Consider the following 20550-nt stretch of genomic DNA (forward strand, 5'->3'; position numbering starts at 1 on the left):
ATGCCCCCAGGGGCCAAGGTCGCCATCCCTCTCTGCCCTCTGCCCATTCACCCAGAGCCCCTCAGGCTGACTGACCCATCACTACCAGTCTTCCACAGCTCAGTACTTTCTTCCCACCATTATTAATGGATAGGAACAGCTACAGCGTGAAAGGTGACAGAAATATGGGTCTTATATGAGCTGGTGCAGCCGGTGCCTCTGCCAGGCACCAGCCGCAAGGCCTCTGTGAGGGGACATGGGTGCCCCTGCGCAGGGCCGAGCCCCTCGGCCAGGCTGCGGCCGCCCCGGCACAAGGTGTTTATCAAAGGGCAAGATGGCGCCCAGCTGTGAGGTACCAAGTGTGGCAGCCAGACCTGCGGGGCAGGCAGGAGCAGGGGGTGGGAGATGCTGGAGGAGGAGCTGGAGCGGAGACTCCTGGCAGCCCAGGGGAGGCCGTGGCAGAGCAGGGGCAAGGTGAGGAGCAAGGGGCAGCAGTGGAGTCATTACAGGCTCACCAAAGCCCCCACATCCCCCTGCACTGCGCAGGGTGGGGATGGAGGAGTCAGGATGGAAGGAGTGACATTCAGTCTGAGCAGCAGTGCGGCAGTGTGTGCATCTGTGCGTGTTTTCTTTTTTTTTCTTCCTTCTCACCATCCACCTCGATTTTAATGGGCAGTAAATTAAATCAAGCTGACTCCATTTTGGCCACAATGACAACTGGGAAGTGATCCCCCCATCTTTTACCTCAGCCCTCCTGGACACCTGGACACCAGCCCAGGTCACACCACCACACCTTGACCTTCCCCACACCAGCCAGCCACTTAGTCTAGTGCCATAAAGCTGGTTTGCTTGGGACTAAAATCACCAGTAATGTTTTAAGGGTATAGGATGAAAAGAAAGATTGTGTTTTAAACAGCTACACTTTTCCAAAATAATAACAGTCATACTGCTGACCCCCAAACCCGTCTCTGAGCAACAACCACGACTAAACAGGAGTTTGCGTAGGGCCTTGTGCTGGGGGGAAACAAAAGGACTAGCTACACGTCTGGTAGGACTAGTAATTTATATTACTGGTTATATTTACTTCCCCTGTTCCTCTTTATGTATATGTCAAAAGATTCATGTTTTTGATGTCTTCTTTCAATCAACAGTTAAAACTGTCAGTTTTTTCTACCCTATACCCACGTGCTTTACACAAGCAACACATGCATGAGGAATATGCTTACTGCAACATATGCCAAGAACTCCCCATGATGCACAGCTCACAGGGATGGTGAGTCACGCTGCCTTGTCATAACGCAGGCTTCACACACCCCATATGAGAAAGTCTGGAGCAAAACTTTGCTTCTCTGAAGTGTTTTTATGGTTTTGAATTTGGGATCTTCTCCTCAGAAATTCTATTAATTCCATTTGGAACAAATAAAAGCAGGCTGACACAGGATAAATATGCATCTGTGCTCAGGAAGAGTTGTCTTCCTTTACTTAGAACATGGAGTTTCAGATTTTGAGTCTCTATTGCTTGTTAATGCTGCTACATCATCTTTCATTAGAATGTACCTTCATTCACACCACAGCATTCAGAGCTTGTTTTTACTTGGTGGTCTTTTTGGGATCAGATCTATTGAACATGCAGTGAGCATCTGGCCTTTCAGCAGAGGGGCAATGCAGCAGCGGAGCAGAAGCTACACAGCTGAACGTACACACCACTGAGGTGATGGGGCAGTTACAGCACCTTGGCAGAAGTTGCTGTTTCCATGGGTCAGAAACAACATGTACTGGACATGCAAAATGCGCAGGACAGGGAGGAAGTTACCTATTAAGAGATTCATAAAGGTCTGGGTGAGATCATGAGAGACTGATACAAAGTCTAGTTGGTTGCTTGCCCATTCCCAGTGCAATTGAGAGAGGGCTGTCACAGCACCAGATGGTGAAGGAAGAAAAGAGAAGACCGCAGAGGTATCCTGGAAAGCCTTGGTAAAGGAAACCACCATGAATGAGGAAGGATAAATTACTGCCAAATTAAAATAATCTTTAAATTTTTTTGCTGAATTCTATTGTTAAAGCTGAATTGAAATATCTTACAATCCATGTGCTATTCTTATGACTCTGCATCATTTATGCATATGTAAGAACAGATTCAGGAACTCTCTAGACTTTTGTTACAAGGCTGTCTCCCAAATCACCTCACAGATTTTACAATGCATAACTTGCCACACTTTCAGCATCCTTTCTGAAGATACTGCAGCAGGGCTGCTTCTGCTAAGGAACTGCAAGTATGACATCTGTGAATGTCTCCTGTGAAGTTATCAATTCTATCTCCCTATGACACATCACCTTTACAATACCTCATCTTCTCCCATGAGGAAGATCACATTTTGCATTTCTTTCAAGAAGAGAAACATATATTGACATGCATTCTTAATTTGGTTTATTTCACTCTGTTCACCAATTACTGTAATAGATGACTATTTTTCAGTAACTTACTTGCCCATTTTCATCAAAGTACCTGCCACTCACTGCACCGCGCTTCCACTATGCAGTCTTCTTGACAGTCTGCCTGGCAAGCCTCCTAATGAACACAGTCGAAGAGACACTTTGCTTTTGGGGAAGTTTTTCATACCATTACAGGAAAACCCACAAGCTGTATGTATTATATTTTAGCATACAGGGATCCGATTACAGTAGGAAACCCTATCTATGTGTTTGTTTCAGTATACAGTCTACTTAAAAATCTATTTCTAGAAATGGTTTCAATGAGTTGGGAAAAAAACCTCAAATTGCAATAAAATAAATGGAAATGTGTTGGAGGGCACATGTTAGCTATAACCCTGGTTTTTTTCTAGGGTGCAGAAAATATCACAACAAATCTTTTTTTGGATGGTTTCATAGGCTTTTATGAAGCTACTGAAGTAAAAATTAACAAAATTCATGCCATTAGATCTATTACATATTGCATAAAATTTGAAGTTGCATTTATTTTTTGCACTATAGTTGACCATATCCATCTAACATTTCCAACAAGCTTCAAATGTTTTCTATTCCATCTTAGAATTTAGATTTTTATAAAATACTAATTTTTGAGATATGATAGTATACAATTATTGTAACAGCTGCCATTTTATTACTTCCTCATAATCTTGACAGCAAGATCACATTTTCAGACATTAATGTATGAATTACATGGACAAAATGAAGAACTGAGTCATTCATCTGCTCTCAGCTTACATACATCAACATACATACAACTGAATGACAGAGCTTTCCAAGCCACATGTTAATGCTCACATTCAGTATTTTGATCCATATGTCTATATTATCATAAGAAAACCAGTTCCTTTAATTTGTCCATTTGTAAAGCCTAACTCTTCATAAATAAAGCTTCTGTATGCAATAAAACAGAGTTGTAAGTTTTTCATGTTGCTCAGGAATTTCAGTGAAACAGTTTTTTAGAATTGTTGAGTATGTTAAAGCATGATGGAAATTCCACCTATTTTTTTCTGAAAACCTGATTTTCAGGATTCCAAGGTGCAATGGCACTGCCAGCTACATAAGGAAATCAATGACATCTATATATTTTACAGGTTTTCAAAAGGCATACTCAGGAGGCTGTTAATAAGAATCACCTATCAGAAAGCGCTTGTTGCCATGGAAGAAAATATGCCAAAACAATACATGATACTGCTTATTTTTTTATTCAGTGGTGGAAAAACATGGTTTGCTTCTTATTTTCGCTACAAAAAGAGAAGATAACTAAATTTTCAAACATAGCCCATGCAGACTCTCAAGTATCTACATTTTCTCTTCCCCCCCCCCCCCGCTACCACTAAAATGAGAAAGAGAACTAGGTTTTCTAATTTCCTCCATTCAGCATCAGGTAAGCAAGCCAAACCCTGATTTCAATTAATTAGTATATCAGGCAAAAAGTTGCTTAGACCTAATTTAAGCATGATACTTAACAGGATTTTGGGTGTTTATCAGCATTTCTAGAAATAGCATTAAGGGCAAATGCAATATAAACTGCTCTCTGAAAATAAAATAGCCTTATATCCAGAACTACAACCTCAGTAATGCTGTATGCTTGTGACTTTTACTCCAGAGGCAAGTATCCTGCTTATCTGTTTTGCCTGTCTTGATTGTCATTTACATGATATGAAAATCATGGAAACAGTCTGAGAGGAGATGCAGCAATGAATAAGTCACAATGAATAGGTCTTTCATGTAGAACAAACTATTTACGATGACAGAGCTTGAAAGGAGGGTTGAAGAAAGAGCCAATGTAAAATAAATTTCTCCTTGGAAATGTAATTAAAAAGCCTGAAGTGTCAGCTACAGTACTTTATCACTGAATTTAAAAAAAAAAAAAAACAAAAACAAACAACCCAAACAAACAAAAAAACCCACAACACACACACCCCCCCCCAAAAACAAAAAAAAACCAAAAAAAAACCCACACAAAAAAAACCCACGCCAAGATATCTAGATTAGCTCCTTAGAACCTGAAGCCTTTTGTCTTCAGATTGGATTCCTCCCACTTCTTCCAACACCTAACACACTGAGGCACCAAGAGCCACAATGCCACAATGGTATTGATTTTTGAAATACAAGGAAGACAAGAAACAGCTCATCTGGTTTTGATTACCATGCATAAACAGTGACAAAATAATCTCCAAATTAGAGAGACAGATTTGATTAAACACATCAGAGTTCAAATACACTCACTAATTATGCAAACAGAAAGAAGTGTGCCATCATTTTCAGAATGCCTCAGAACATATGAAGGAAACCTAAACAAAAAGAGTTCTACAGAGGGGGAAAAAAGTTCAATTAGAAACTAAAGTGCTATACTATCAATAATAAATTCCCATTTAGCAAAGTATTTTAAACTATACTCTTTAAGCAGTCAGATGAGTAGTTATATACAGTGAAAGCTAGTGTGTGCATGGATGTTGTGCCAGCCCAGGTCTAGAAAACAGCAAGGGAAAAAAACTTTTCCAGTAAAATATTTGAATTAATCAGAGCTGCATTAAGATAGTATCACAACACTTATTACTTCCTCTTGTATTATTGAATCCAAGGAAAATCATTGTTTAAAACTGAAAGAGCTATATGACAAGAACATACTGACATCTGCTGGCATTCTATAAATGCATTTCTCTAAAGATTAGGATGTAATGCCCTCAATATTTTTTCTTATCTAATGGTGCTGCATAAAAAATTAACATTGTCCATATCTGGATATGGCAAATTAAAATAGTATTCTACACTTCCAAATGTTAAAATGTGCGTGACATTCTGTAGCTAAACAGTCTACACAAATATGCTATACAATAGCACCTTAGTTTCTAATTTAACTTTTTTTCCCCCTCTGTAGAACTCTTTTTGTTTAGGTTTCCTTCATATATTCTGAGGCATTCTGAAAATGATGGCACACTTCTTTCTGTTTGCATAGCTAGTGAGTGTATTTGATTTCTAAAGTATCACAGGAAATTATTTTTGCCTAATTTGTATAAAAATGCTTAGTGATAGGGCAGACAATTTACATTCAAATAATTATTTCCCTAATCTATTTGCCAACAAAAGACCAGTATTTCCAATTCACCATCCAAAGATTTAACTATACCTGTCACTCAGGCAAGGTTTATAATGGTACGTATTGTTTCTAGTAATGGTTAGAAAATTAAAAGAGCAGATTTTATTTGTATTAGCACCATAGCAAAAGGATACACGTAAAGTAAACACATGAATCATCTAGCAAACCACACACTGAAAGTGGTACCTAAATATGCTGGAGAAGATCCATTATCTCTTATCATTCAACACAACCAACGCAGGTATTTTGATAACTAGAATATAATCCAGAAGACTGAACAGCTTTCAGATCTACAGCATGCAAGAGTCAGAAATTCTAGTTAATGCACAGAGTTCCTAAAGTGGCTCTAACTTGGCATCTCTGTGAATATGGAATATTATGTAAATATTCATGTACTTCTAAAATTTATTATTTGAAAAGCATGCAATATATTCATTTAATGCTTGCTGTTGGAATCATAGCTAACATTTCCCTCCCTGTGTGTGCTGTAACACAAAGTTATGGTTGATAATTTAAACACAAAATAGAGAGAATTCAAAATCATAGTTCATAGTGTCAGCAACTCAGATGTGTTGCACGTAGATACCAAGACATAAACTTAGTATTAGCAAAAATGACACAAACTGTAAAATATGAACAATTGCCAAGCTGTGCATACTGGAAATCATAAATACCTTCCCTAACATTTCTGCATTTCCAGACCAACTGTCAGCTGCAACTCCTTTTATAAGCTCTTTAGCTATATACATTTCGAAGATGTGAAAGGATAAATGAAAACACTAAATTTACCTTTCTACTTTATTATTTGTGTGCATTTTTACTGTATGTACTTGTGTACTTTACCGTATGCACTAACCAGCACCTATATTTCTTAGGCTAGGCGTACTAGAAGAAACAGTAGTTTTTAAACATGACAAAATACACAGCGGTCTTCCTTGCAAATGTTTAACTAAAAGCCTTACAGCCCGTTAGAAAACGTGAGAGGAAGAAGCAGTACCAGCTTGTCTGGCTCACAGTTATGTGTTTCGGCCATGAAGCAAGGTTCACTTAACCTTCCACTCAGAGGAAGAAGACGATACAGACCAACCTCTTAAGCCAAACAAACAACACACAGCCTGTGGAATGGAGCACCGACTGAGAGCTTCCCAGGAGCTTCCCAGGGAGCAGAGCTGACTACCGCTGACACACAGGGAGGCCCGACAACAGAGCCAGGAGCATTTACGCACCACACAGAACATCAGCACAAGAGCAAGTAATTCATAAGCAACTTCAGAAGAACCCAACTACTCACATACTCTGTAGTAGACACTATCCAATGCACATGTTCAACTATCAGAAGCAGCACACACAGGTCACCTCGTGACATCAGTCATGCTTCTCTTGTTACCAGTCTGTCCGTCTTTCATAGGTGTGCACACTCCCACAGCCCTAAGATGAGGGATTTCTTACTTTTTCAGCATTGTGCCAGGAAGGACCACCCACACATAAGTGTCAAGCTGCAATAGTACTGCGTTATAACATTCATTTGCAATTCCCTTTCAATTTCCTCATTTGAAACACTTCAATTAAATTATTTAAACTTCTTATATATTCAACATCAGCAGAGAAAATTCTTTAGGAAAAAAAGAAAAAAAGCGAAAAGATGAAAAATAAAGAGAAAAACAAGAAAGAGAAAAAAGAAAAATAGAAAAAAGAAAGAAAAAAATGGGGAAGGGGAAGAAAAAAGAAAAAGGAATAAGTTATCATCCTAAAATCCTCCTACTCTTTAAAATGTGATTTTAGATTCTTGAAATCCACAGATGACAACAGCCAGCCCTTCAGCAGAGTGAGATAAAAAGCACATCCTTTGGAGATGCCCAAAGCCAAGGATCATTGTTTTCCCCAGATCAACCCAGCACACACTACCACCACAGTCACTGTGCAAATATCAGGCCTGAGACATTAAAAAAAAAAAAATAAAAATAAATACACCAGCTTCTTTCTTCTTGGAAATTCAGAGGACTCAAGGTGCAATGATCTGAACAGTCGAATAGGTAGGTACGATAGATACAGAACAGATAGGAATTGCTCTGATTGTGCATTGGCAAAAGAAAAGTAACAAGGGAGGTAACAAGGAGCCCAAATGACACAAGAGTAAAAGACACCAACAGTGTTCCTCTTCCCTGTCACGATCGATATTATTTCCTGTTGATTTGAATGAGAGAAGGTCTGTAGCTGTTTAGACTTACTTTGGAGACCTTTAAAGAACACAAAACTTGAGACCAAATTCTATAGCATTTGAAATAGCAAAATAAGCAGCAGATGCATTATGAGGTGTTGGTACAACGTAACCCAGCAAGTCATTTTTATGGCAATGTGGAACGCATGTTGGCTGGGGATGTGCTGCTTAGCAGCCAACAATACTAAGATCTACTCATAGGGCAGTACAGTGCTTGATTTAAACACATTACAGGAATAAAGAAGCCAATTCACTGCCTAAAATTTAGCTCAGCTAATAAAGATGCATCCATTTTTGCAACTAAAAGAGGATTCCTTTACAGGCAAAGTGTAACGTTCATGGCAAAGCACAGACAAGCACAGGTGCTGAATAGCTTGATTTTGGCAAAAAAAATTCAGAAATAAGTAGAAAGGAAGAGTTTATCACCTAGCTCTCAATTTCTAATTTACTTGCACATATTATTTTCTTGTGAAACTGGTTCAATACTATGGGCTCCTGTAACAAAAAAGATGGACACCTCTTATTATTACAAGATTTTTATGACTCACCTATGTCTAATTATTTAACCACTTGTTTCCATTTTATGGTATGCCTTTATTATCTTGTTCTTTATCATCTGCTTTTTTCTAAATTACATGCTTCGTACAGAATTTATAAGAAACTGTATCTTCCTCCATTTGATCACTTTGTGTTTCAGAATTGTTTTAAATTACTTCTTTTCAGTAAAGACAGGAATTTTACCTAGTGCTCAGGGATGGTATCATCACCTCACCATCCTTTTCAGCAGTCTCCAAGAGACTTCTACTATCCTGCAGAACTCCTCAAATCACAGCACCAGAAGTTTATTGTAATACACATTTGAATACACTGTAGCAAAAAAGCATCTTCATATGTAGAATATAATAAAATAATTAGGTTCCTACACAGACAAGTTTGTGCATAATAAGAGTTCAAGCAACACTCAAGTCCTTTTTAAAATCCATTCAGGGTCTAACAAACATACATCTCTTAAGACAAGCAGTTTTCTGGCTACAATGAAACAGCAGTTCCAGTCATTCAAAGGCCAGAATATAACCGCCAGCGCTGAAACACTGGGAACAGGAAAACCTCGGGCTAACCACATTCAAGGGAAAACAAGTAGGGAGCGTTACCACCTACAGTTGATTACATACTTTGCTACAGTGAAATGCCAATTGCTGAAACAAAACTACGCTCAAAGTGATAAAAGGAGTCAAACTACCTGACTGCATCATCCTGCCCATTTGAACCAATAATCCCAACAAGTACTGATTAATCAGGTGGTTTATTTGATAATGACAGTTCCCAGAGTGAGAATGAAAGATCATATCAGCACCAAAGCCAACCAATTTGAAGGCATTTTACAATGGGAGGAGTAAGAGATGGCTTCACTATGAAAGAACGCATGATTTTAGAATAAGGCTTATACAAAGCAAAAGGATCTACTTTTGTATGCCACCCCAGAGTGCTCTGTGCACCAGGCTCCTAGGTAAGCCCCTAAGCTCCTCCATCTGACAGCTGGGCTTTATGGCTGATTTTTCCCCACAGTGGCGTAAAATCCTTAATAATCAGTTACAGTCAGACATTGGGTACTGAGTCAAAATGAAAGCAGCATTGTAAAATAGAAACAATGAAACTAAAAACGTCAACCAAAAAACTCATGGGTAGGTATCAGGGATTGGAAAACTGTAAGGACGAAATAATCTGGTTTTAAGTTGAGGACATTCACAATGAAGCAAGTATGCAAAACATGCAACAGGAACAATTCTGGTATTTTGCAAGAGTTCAATACTTGCAACAACCAGGGGAAACCCAATCCGTCTCCTGTGGAGGCAGCTGCAAACTAACATATTATCATGATGCCAACAGAGAAGAGGTCATCATGAAGTGAAGGAGCCATTTGGAGAGTATCCTAAATTAAGGAGTGGGGAAAGGGGGTCTAATACCACAGCAAGATCAGGAGGATATCTAGATCCATTATTCTTCCTGCTGTGTCACTCTATGTGGCCCAATTCAAACTGCACTCTGGGACTTCCTTAGCATTTATATTGTTGCAGACTTAAAATGGCTATCACCATGTGGTAGATGACATTTTAGGTAGCTCATCTTCAATGCTGGAGGAAAGGACATGTAAGTTACTATTCACATACACAGTGGACTGTCTGTAGTGGAGTGAGATTTTTTTTTTTTTTTAATTTTTTTTTATTTTTTTTTAAATCCTAGAGCTTCACTGTAGACTTTCATTGTAAAAGAAGGTAATATTTTATCAAATTATTTCATGTGACACTGATGAGAGACAACCACCCAGAAGCATGACTCAAAACTGATGCTTCAGTATCTTTTCCCTCCAAAGAAGCAAGACCATAAGCTCTGTGGCCAAGGACTGCATAGATACTATGCTGTATCCCAAGGCAAAGGGTTACAGAACAACATAAATTTGAAGATTGAAGATTATTCTGAAACCACTGTTTAATACTGTATTCATTATTTTCATATAGGGACAGTTTACAGGATCTATCAAATTCATTTGCTCAAAAAAAATCTGATTAATACTGCATAAACCTTAATTTAGGAGAAATTGTTAATTGTGGAAAAAAGTGGGAGGTTTTGCCAGGGCGGACAAAGATACCAATATTGGCTCTGACAAAGGCTATTAAGCCTTTTTCCTGGGTCGTTGCCACTCAACATTGTCCAATTTCTCTCTCCCCAAACCATAAAATGTCAATCCTCTGCAACATATAGCAAAAAAACCCAAAAAGAAAACAAACAAAAAAAAAACCCACCAGACATCTAACACCAGGAAAGAAAAATTTCTCAGGAAAAACTATGAATTTTCAGGCTAGCTGCTTACTGTTCTGATCATACAGTATCTGCTCACATCTAATAGAGAGCCTGAACTCAGAGACAATAAAATCCCTCGAAAACCTAGAAAAGTTTTGGAACCAGGCTCCAATCAGAAGAGCAAGACCCTGCGAGTGTCCTCACCAAGAAAAGTACATCAGTACGTATTGAAACTTTCTTAGATTCTAAAAACTCCAATGGAAAACTGATCAATAAATGCCCAACAGTAAAGGAAGATTTTGAATCACAGCTAGCGCTAGCACTGTGACAGACTCAAGACTGATGAACTATAAAACACAGCAGAAAGCTGAGATTCACTAACTCCAGCTCTCAATACCATTTGTTTAACAATGAGAAGCTTAGAAAATAGCAATTGCTTTAAACATACTCTAGCCTGTATCCTTGTAATTCCTTTTTTTTGGAATCATAACCTCTTCTTTTTGTACCCTGAACCTCCTTGGTTGGGGTTGTACACAGGAGGGTAGAAACCGGGTATGGTCCAAACTAAGCAAATCTGTGTATTTTTACAGTGTTTGTGACACTGGTCACAACCAGCTGCATCTGGCCCTACATCATCAGTATGCCATTTGTCTTAGAAGTGATGTAGGTTTGCGTGTTTGCCCTTTAACACAGTCCAAGACTTCCAGCTCAACCTGCTGTATCAATATTCCCTTACGCCTTTCTACGTGAAGCAGAGAGACAATTATTTTAATGCACATGAGTTTGCTCGGTCAGTTTTACAAAATCTCCCTGACTGACTGCAGTCAGTCTCCTGCTGACAGATGTTCCCAGTTTGTGGCACAGTGTTTCCCACTCCAGGCAGTTCTCTTAATTTTAGAGCACTGAATTGCATAGGTAGGTACTAAGGCATCTGTCAATCTCAAATTGTATATTTACCTTGTTCCTTTCAGGGTATTAGCTGCAATAACATCTTGCTGTTTGGAAACACCCAATTTTAGAACTGCACCCAAAGATGTGAAATATTCTGGGGGTTTTAACCAGCTTTGAGAAAACTGGCATAGGGCTTTAGATTTGTGTACATGTCTTATGTTAGAGACACTTCAAACAACTTTTAAATTTCTGAAAGATACATAGTTACAAAATACCTAACAGTTCCCTTCCCCTTGAACAGAACCAGATGGTTAATACCTCATAACACATCTCAGAAACTACCTTGAATTTCTGAATATTCATTAAAACCTCCACTTACAAATGTTCTTACTTGTAGACAGGTTCTCTGCAAAGTACAAAATCTGGAGCAGATGAGTAGAGACATTAAACTACACCTATTTGGCAAGAAAGAGTATTTCAAAGTATGACAAGCATATTTTTGGCATTTGACATTGCTCAGTATCTGTTACCCATACTGTGACTCAAACGTGACTGCTTCTTTGTGCTCTTCAGAATCTTACACGTGCTTCAATACTGCTGTCATATACCACTGTAAATCCCAGCATCCCAAAAGCATTTTCCCATGTCAGGTAACATTTCCTTTCAGTTTACATTCATTTTTTAGTGCATTAACATTAAAGACACAGACACAATCATCTTACTTGCAGGAAGTTTTAATTTCTGGCATATTAAAATTCAGCTATGAAGGGAAAGTGTAATAAATACTGATAGAAAACTTCATAAACAGTTTCCTGTTTAATCATAAAAGCATACATTCAGAATAGGTGATAAAACCCAGTATCTATTAATATTGTAGTATTCAAGAATATACAACATAAATTTTCAGAGATGGCATTATACTTTCACGAAGGAGGATTTGTGCTGCAAAATAATTACGGACACTGAAAATTTCAGTTATTTAATGAAAAGAATTAAACCACTCATAAAAAAGTGCAACTAAACAAAGAATTAAAATCAAAGAGCAACAATAAAAAATAAGACTCCTCATTAATGACTTGGGAAAAAGATCCTCAGCAATAGGAGCCTTCTGCTCTCAGGAAGTATTACAGCTGAAATCCTGCACAATCAAATCAACAGAAGCTCTGCCATAGATGTAAACGATATCATAATCAAACCCATGAACAGTCAGGCCACCTAACATTCTGTTTGCTACTCTTTTAAGCCCTACCCATTCACTTGTTTCGCAACTCTTCAGTTTTATTCACATGTTACTTTTGCAAAGGTGCATGAGACAACAGCATCCCCCGTCTGCCAGATGAAACAGGAAGGAGTCAAGATCCAAGAAATCAGCAAAGAGAGTTCTGACAGGCACAAAATAAGCACAGCTAAGAGGAAAACGTTTTTCAACTATAATATTTCTCTCAAGCTGTAATATTACATATAAATCTGAATGATGGAAGATTTGTCTTTTTCAGATTAATATACCTTTCAGACAACTGTATGCTTAACATAGTCATGCCTCCCACAACCGTAAATAATATTTCCTCTTGTGGCCAGCACTAGGAATTCCATCTTTACAGTACATAATGCTTATGATCAGATAATCAGATAATGCCGTGTCAAATCAGATAATGCCGTGTCAAAGCTACAGCATAATAAAGTAACGATGGTAAGTTATTTAACTCAGCCATTGGTCTCGTCTGTCCTGTAATTCCAACTAGCTCAACTTCCCCCCCTGCAAGTGAATACTGAATGGCACTTCTGGTCTTAAATGAAGCTTACCTGTCTGCACAAAGTGAGAGCGAGGATGCTATTTCCATTAAATCCCTCCTTAAACCTAGGCAAAAGCCTGGTAAAGCCAGCATATATGTAGGGCTGGCAGAGAAGCAGGAGGTCCTCCAGAAAGCAATAAAAATACTGGAACACAAACTGACCGGGCACACCAGAGGGAAAGATGGTTTGGAGGGGATGAGGGAAGATTCTTTAGAAAAGAGTTAAGTAAGAACATACACTAAGAAGAAAAAAGGAGATGAAGGAAAAAATAGCAAAAGCAGGAAAAAAATTTAGAGAAGAAGGGGAACAGAAAAAGGACACAAACATCCATCAGAGATGACACAGGAGCTGGTCCTGCCCCGGGCAGAAAGCCTGATGGCCTGAGTGGCTGAGTCCCCTTTGGCTATTCCATGTTTAACTCCAGAGGGGCTTTATGGAGGCCCAGCAGCTTGGGAAGTAAGAAGCCCCTTCAGAGCCCACCAGCACTGACAGCATGGCCTACAGACATAACATTCTCCCTCCTTTGCAGGTGCGTGTTAGTAAGGGATTACATATGCGCAGAGTGTGCAGGCATCACTACAATAATTCACAATGATGGGAACCGGACCCTGTAATCTGACGGGCATACTCATATTCTCTACTAGAAATGTATCGCATTATGCATCCAGGAATTAACAATCCCGCTCTCTTCCTCGACACTTGACTGCTGCCGGTATTTCTGTCATTTAAGGATACCCTTTCATGAAAACCAGAAAAGCATCCTCATCACGTCAAGGACACCAAGTACTTCAATTACAAGGACTATAAAAATCATCAACATACTGTGAATTTTATTCATTACATTTGTCAGCTATATTGCTGATACCCAGCTAAGTACTAATGGAAAAAAGAAATATAGTCTTGACACTACAAACACAGGCTTCATTTCACAAAATGTCAAGTCCTTTGGCTAACATATTTACCAGAAGAATGAATTGTAAATTAAAATTTTGTAGCCAAACCTCTGAAGCCTACCTAAGGCAGGTAGTAGATCTGGACTATAATCAGAAACGCTACGTTAAAATAGTTTCCCAAAAACTCAGCAATGCAAAAATCATTCAAATCAAAGAAAATAAATTTTAAATACGATAGTTTGAGCTATTCTAAATTGTTACTATAATCCTCATAACTAGAGCATGTGATACCAAATACTTTCCTGAAAACAAAATGATCTACTGAGATACGCATTGAACATTCACACACACACACACACCCCCCACTCTTCCCAACATGTAGTTTCTCAAGCAGCTGTGACTATTTGGTCTCTAAAAAAAAATTCTTTGATTATGAGTACTAGCTCCTTTTCATAGACTGTAATAAATCCACAATCATTAATCTCTAACATCACAGAGTGACAAACTTGCTCCTACTTTCAGAGCCCATAGATACAACTGTTTTCACACTTCTAAAAAACACATGAAACATACAGTATCTTTCTCTGTAAAGTATCGTCAGGCCTGGAGTGAGGAGTGAAGCAAGGGACCTGACATTCTCGGGACACTGTCCTCAGCCTCTGTTGGATTTTATGATCCAATTCATCTTGAATAAACTCAATTTTATTTAACGTAAAAAACCAGTCACCCCTAAGCTACTTAAGGCTGTACCGTACCCTGCCACATTTGCAGTTCAGAGAGTGGATAAACAAAAGCTGCAGATATGGACAAGATCTTTCTTCGCTCATGTCAATCCCTGCAGAGTCAAACTCCAGAGCCCACGCGTCCGGCCACCTGCGGGGGCTGGGCCGGGCCGGGCCGGGCTGGGCTGGGCTGGGCTGAGCCGGACTGGGCTGGCAGCGCCCCGTCCCACAGCCAGGCTGCGGAGCCGTGCCTGTGCTGGGCAGCGCCAGCGCTGCCGCCGCTGCCTACACCTTTTAAATGTATACAGCGTCACTTCACCTGTAGCGAGCATGTATATAGGCAACACTGATACTTTTTTCCCCGACAGGAGCGTCCAGGAGAAAATGATGACTCGCCTACAAAATAAGTAACCAGCGATGACTTACAGGCAGGCGGGCTCCCAGCAGCTCAATACCTGCACTTTTTGAAACCCCCGTAACTCGTCCGAACCCCGACTGGCCATTTTTCTTGCTCTCCCTGTATGTGGTGAGCCAGCGCCCGCCGCGAGACCCCCGCAGCCCCTGCCCCCGCCTGGCAGGGGGCGAGCCCGGCCGGCCGGTGCCCGCAGCCCCGCTCCCAGAGAGACCCCCACCCCGCCGCCCGCGGGCGCTCCGCGGACGCGCAAACCTCCGCCCGGGCCGCCCCGGAAACTTTGCGGCTGCGGCGGCCGGTGGCAGCGGGAGCGGCTCCTCCCCGGGGGGAGGCCGGGCCGGGCAGGGCGGAGCGGGGCCGCAGCAGCACCTCCGCCGCCGCGCACCTGCCAGGATGCCGATGCCCCCCCTCCCCATCATCCCGCCGCCCCCCGGCCCAAACTCACCATAAAGAGGCGAGCGGAGGCGAAGCCGGCTGCGCCTCTCCCGTCCGGAGCGAGCGGCTCCGCCAGGCAGGGGGCAGCGGGACGCGGCTCCCCGCCGCCGCCGCAGCCCCTTCCCCGCGGGCAGCGCCGCCGCCCTCACCGCCGCATGCCGCGCCCCCCGGCTCCCCCCCGGGCTCGCCGCGCACCGGCAGCGGGGCGCCCGGCCCGCCCGCGACCTCCGCGGGCAGCGGCGAGACCCCCCGCCGCGGCGGGGGCTGGGGGGGGGCAGCGAGCGGGCGGCCGCCCGCCCCGCGGGAGCCCCGCTCCGCCTGGCCAAGGACCCTCCCGCGGGTGAGGCGCTGCCGCTCTCCAGCCGGCGCGGAAAGTGGCCGCGGAGCGGGGGCGGGCGGAGGTGACCTTCAAGCCCGGCGTGGCGGGCCGGGGCGGGGGGGGAGCGCGGCGGGGGGCCGTAGCGCCGGGGAGGCGGCGGCAGCACCCAGCCGCACGGGAGCGGCGGCGGCGGCGGCTGGGCGGTGGAATGCGGCGGGACGGCGGCGGGCGGGGGGCGGGGGAGCGGGACTCCCCGGGAGGCGGGAGGCGCCCGAACCCGCCATTGGCGGCCGCGCGGCGGCGCCCAGGCACCCCGCGGCCCCCCCCCGCATCCCGCACCACCCGCATCCCCGCCGCTCCGCATCCCGCACCGCCCGCAGCAGCGGTGGGGGCCCGGCGGGTCGGGCGCTCCGCCGGGGCGCAACCAGCCTCCCCCATGCCCCGGCAGCGCGGTCACAACTCTTTTGCGCCCGGCGGAACGCAGCCGTCCGCCGCCGCGGGGCTGTCCCGCAAAGCCCCGTGCTCCCCCGGCAGCGCCGGGCACTTCTGGGTGCGGGAGGCCAAGAACCCGCGGCAAACACGGGCACCGAGCGGACCGGGGAAAGCGCTGATCACAGCGGTGCCCTTGGCGGTGCTCAGCCGTCCCCGCCTGCCGCCTGCCCAAAGCAGCCCGGATTTTACAAGAATCCTAATCCTCAGCTAATGAGAAGAGCATCGTGGCGTCCCTCAAACGCATGAATTACTGTTATATCAGGCTGGCAGCAGCTATTTAAGGAGAAGTTGGGAAAAATAAACATCGAGACCTGTCAGAACGGTGCCTTGTCCTTTTCAGTACATTAGGTATTAATTCTGTAATGATCAAACGTGTTTGTGCTGCTCAACCTCCAGTTAGATTAAATTAATGCCGCTGAGATTTAATTCAACACATAAACTTGTATTGATCACATATGGGCACTCAGGATAAGACAGTTGTGCTACCCCCTACGGATAGAAAATGAAACCAGTCATAATACGGGTGATACTGAGGAAGCAAGCTTTAAACCTTGAGCATACGATTCCTTAAAAAAAAAAAAAAAAAAAAAAAAAAACCTTTACATGAACAATCTCCCTAGAAATTCTTTCATCTCTGCAGAAAATAACTACAGCCAAAATGTTCTGAAGTTCAGCTGTAGTTCGCATATACGTCACATACAGATGCATCTCAAAAGCCCAGAGCTGTACCCCAATGCCCCTGCCTGCAGCTTTGGGGCTCAGCCTATTTCTTTCACTATTTTAAGGCCCCAGGTGTGATCCTGGATCCCCTAAATACATAACTCAGTGGAAGTGCTCAGGCATGTACCTTTACTAAATCACACTGCTTCATGGAGCTGGGTAGCTCCAAACGGCAAGCTCAGGATTTATTACTCCTCATCAAACATGAAGCAGTGTTGAACTAATGGCTGGGAACCTTTAGCTCCACCTGTTTAAATCTGTTGGATTACTGAGAGATATAAAGTTAGTCAAACATTCAATTTCAGGTTTGAAGTTTAAATTATGGAGTTATTACAACAGATTCGCTCAAAATGTATGTCCTGCTCAGGAGGCTGATCCCTATTAGGTTCGTATAAAGATCCCTGGGTGGAGCTTTCAATCCACTCTGTGGGTTTCCTTCATTTCTCTTTTCACCCTTCCAATCCTCCCTTCAAATCAACACGGAGAAGGCTATGGGAGGCTTATGTGTCCAACAAACATAAATTGGAGGTGAAAACATTATCACAAAGTTCTTTAAACTACTACACAATGATTTTAAGGCAGGTAACATGGTTATTCTTTGCAGTAGAAGATGGCTAAACCCATATTTACTAATCTGCCTATGAGAAAGTGATACTACTAGAAGCTTAGTGAGTAGAAATTAAACACAATGCTGGCAAAATTTCTTCAGCTTGTCCTTAGTTTGTATACTTAGGCCCCCTTATAAAGAAAATAATGATCAGCATTCTGACTAAATAATATTGACTACTCTGATAGGTTTGTCATATGGACAAATACCTCCTACTTCCTCATCTGTCATTAAAACCAAACTGATAAAAAAACCCAAAAGACAAACATCCATGTAAAAAAATTCTACCCTTTGATGATATATACTCATGCAATACTAGGCAAACTTTCTTCCTGGTGAAATCTTTGCCATGAAGTTCTCCATGGTAAATGCCAGCTCAGAGCGAGCTTGATTCAAAGTCATTTTAGATGCTCTTTCCCATCCGCTCAAAGACCCTTGCAGAGGATCATGCAGCCCCAGGTTTGTGAAACAGCAAGGAAGAAAGGGCCATCTAGTGCCTCCCCAGATGAAGCTGCCTGGAATTCCTTTCTCTTCTCCATCTATGTGATTTTCAGCAGGGCACCAAGGGTCAGATTTTTAGGTACCTCAACTTCTTTCAAAATCTAACCTGTAATCTTTCAGTATCCACTCTGCTATCTGTACAACCCTGACGGTATTTCTCTAGCAAGCTGGCAGTTTTGAGGATGAAGTATTTAAAATTATTTTAAGGTGCTAAAATGATATACAGCCGAAGCTCACGCAAGTAAGTCAGCTCTACCAAAATCCTTCGTTAAAGAACACAGAAAACCTACAAACTGGAATTAATAAAAAGTTATCTTTAAACATTTCAGCATTCCTGTTGAGTAGTGAATACTCACTGGAGTATTAAGGGCTACTCGCAGGATTAAACTAAATCATGTCCAGGTATTAATTAGTTTCATCTGTCCTTGATTACAGAAACAGGTATATATTAAATGGCTAGATCAGGGCTTGTCTTTTGGAGTCTCAATGCTAACATATTCTCCTTTTGTATGCATACTGTCAAAACATTTCTCCTGGGTCATTTTCAATATCTGTTTTCCCTTTGTTCCCTTCACATAAAAGAACTTTGAACTGCAAGTCATGCCTTTCTTAAAAGAACTCCATGCTCAAAAGTTTGTCATCATTATCGTATACAGGCTCCCAGCTGAGGTTAAAGTCTTGGTTTGGTCAGTGACTACAGGAAGAAATAATTGTTGATTAGAAGATACAACAGATAAATTATGGGCAGAGAAGTAGAAGCCAAGAGATATCACCATATTCTTGCATGGGTCCATGGCAGAGCAGAGAATAGCACTCAAATATCCCATTTTCTGTTCCAGAGCGTATGCACTAAAATATTTTCCTTCCTAAACATGATGTACCCAGATGTACCTGCCTGTATATCTCTTAGACAGTAACCACATTCAGAAATGTCTCTTGCTATTTATTCACCATTATAATATATGGTACCTTTAAAGCATTTGATAAAAAATAATGTTGGCGATGCTACCCTAAAGTCATAATTGCATGAAGCCACAATTCACAGTAATTTCTGTAGGAATTGTTCACAAAGAAAGTAAACAAATTTAAATATAATTGTCTAGTCACACACTAAAACAAGTTGGCTTCAGAAGGAGACACTTTCCAATTTAAAGGAAATTATCGATAGCAAGAGAACAAAATAAACGGCAGGTAATGAAACGCTCTGTTGAAACACAATGTTTTGAACAAATTCCCAGTCAGGGATTAATACTTAAAAATCTTTTAACAAATTTCTTTTCTGAATAAAAGCCTATTTCAGGTTTTCTTTCTACTTCCTTTTCATGTAAAACATTTTCAGAGTTTATTTCCAATTTTTTTAATGTTTTTTTTTTTCCCAGATGATGTTGGAAATAAAACTGGTGTGTGGTTATTCTGATCAGGAGACACTAGATTCGTATGAAAAATAACAAGTTTTGCAGCTTTTGCAGGGAAGCAGCCACTCAGCAAGAGAAAAGCCGTTCTTGTTTTCTTTGCTCATGAATTCTGGAATAGGTGGGATGTCATAGAGGAGAAGACTCACACTGCAAAACTCAGAGCTTGTTGAGTGTGACACATCCTGAACCAGTAGGAGCACACCACAAAGGCAAGCCTGAATGTGGCTGTGTAATACCTATTCAACCAAATAAACTACTTTAAGTTTCCAGACTGAAAAAAAATACTGGAAGAGGTTGCTTAAGGAAATTATTCAATGAGCAGAAGTTTCCTTAGATTTAATGAAATATTTTTGTCTTCCTTAGTCTTCTTTCATGTATTGTCTTGATATTCAGAGGCTGCAGTGATGAAGGTTCCTCCAGCTTCCATCTGGGCCACCTGTTTTGTCTGGTGTCAACCTGTTTGGGTCTTTGAAGTCATTGTGGACATGCACTCAGAATTTGTACTGGCCGTTCTCCCACACATTTTTGCAAAACAGACGACAATTGGCATTCTTACATTCAGCTACCCAGAATGGATAGCCTCCGCCTTGTGAACACTCTTCAGTGGTATCTGGGCCAATAATGTAATCACCAATTGTTTAATCCTCAATGCGGGACTAATTCTGTACCTAGAAATACTTGAGCAGAGCACTGGCAGAAGAAAGCCTGTAATTTGTTTCCGATCTTCTAAACAGCACCGGGAGGCAAGAAGATAGTCTTTTTC

General features: G+C 41.8%; 1 protein-coding gene across 12 annotated transcripts in view; it reads right to left on the reverse strand.

Moving 5' to 3' along the window:
• RBFOX1 (RNA binding fox-1 homolog 1) overlaps positions 1-16203 on the reverse strand; it is a 916301-nt gene extending 900098 nt beyond the window's left edge. For all 12 annotated transcript variants that reach the window (XM_040592408.1, XM_040592428.1, XM_040592416.1 and 9 more), the window contains exon 1: positions 15744-16203. In XM_040592408.1, the coding sequence (XP_040448342.1) occupies positions 15744-15746 (3 nt within the window). In that variant the 5' untranslated portion in view covers positions 15747-16203. The remainder of the gene's footprint in view (positions 1-15743) is intronic.
• Between the last annotated feature and the right edge of the window lie 4347 nt (positions 16204-20550).

Source organism: Falco naumanni, chromosome 4 (assembly GCF_017639655.2).
Source record: "Falco naumanni isolate bFalNau1 chromosome 4, bFalNau1.pat, whole genome shotgun sequence".
Taxonomy (NCBI): domain Eukaryota; kingdom Metazoa; phylum Chordata; class Aves; order Falconiformes; family Falconidae; genus Falco; species Falco naumanni.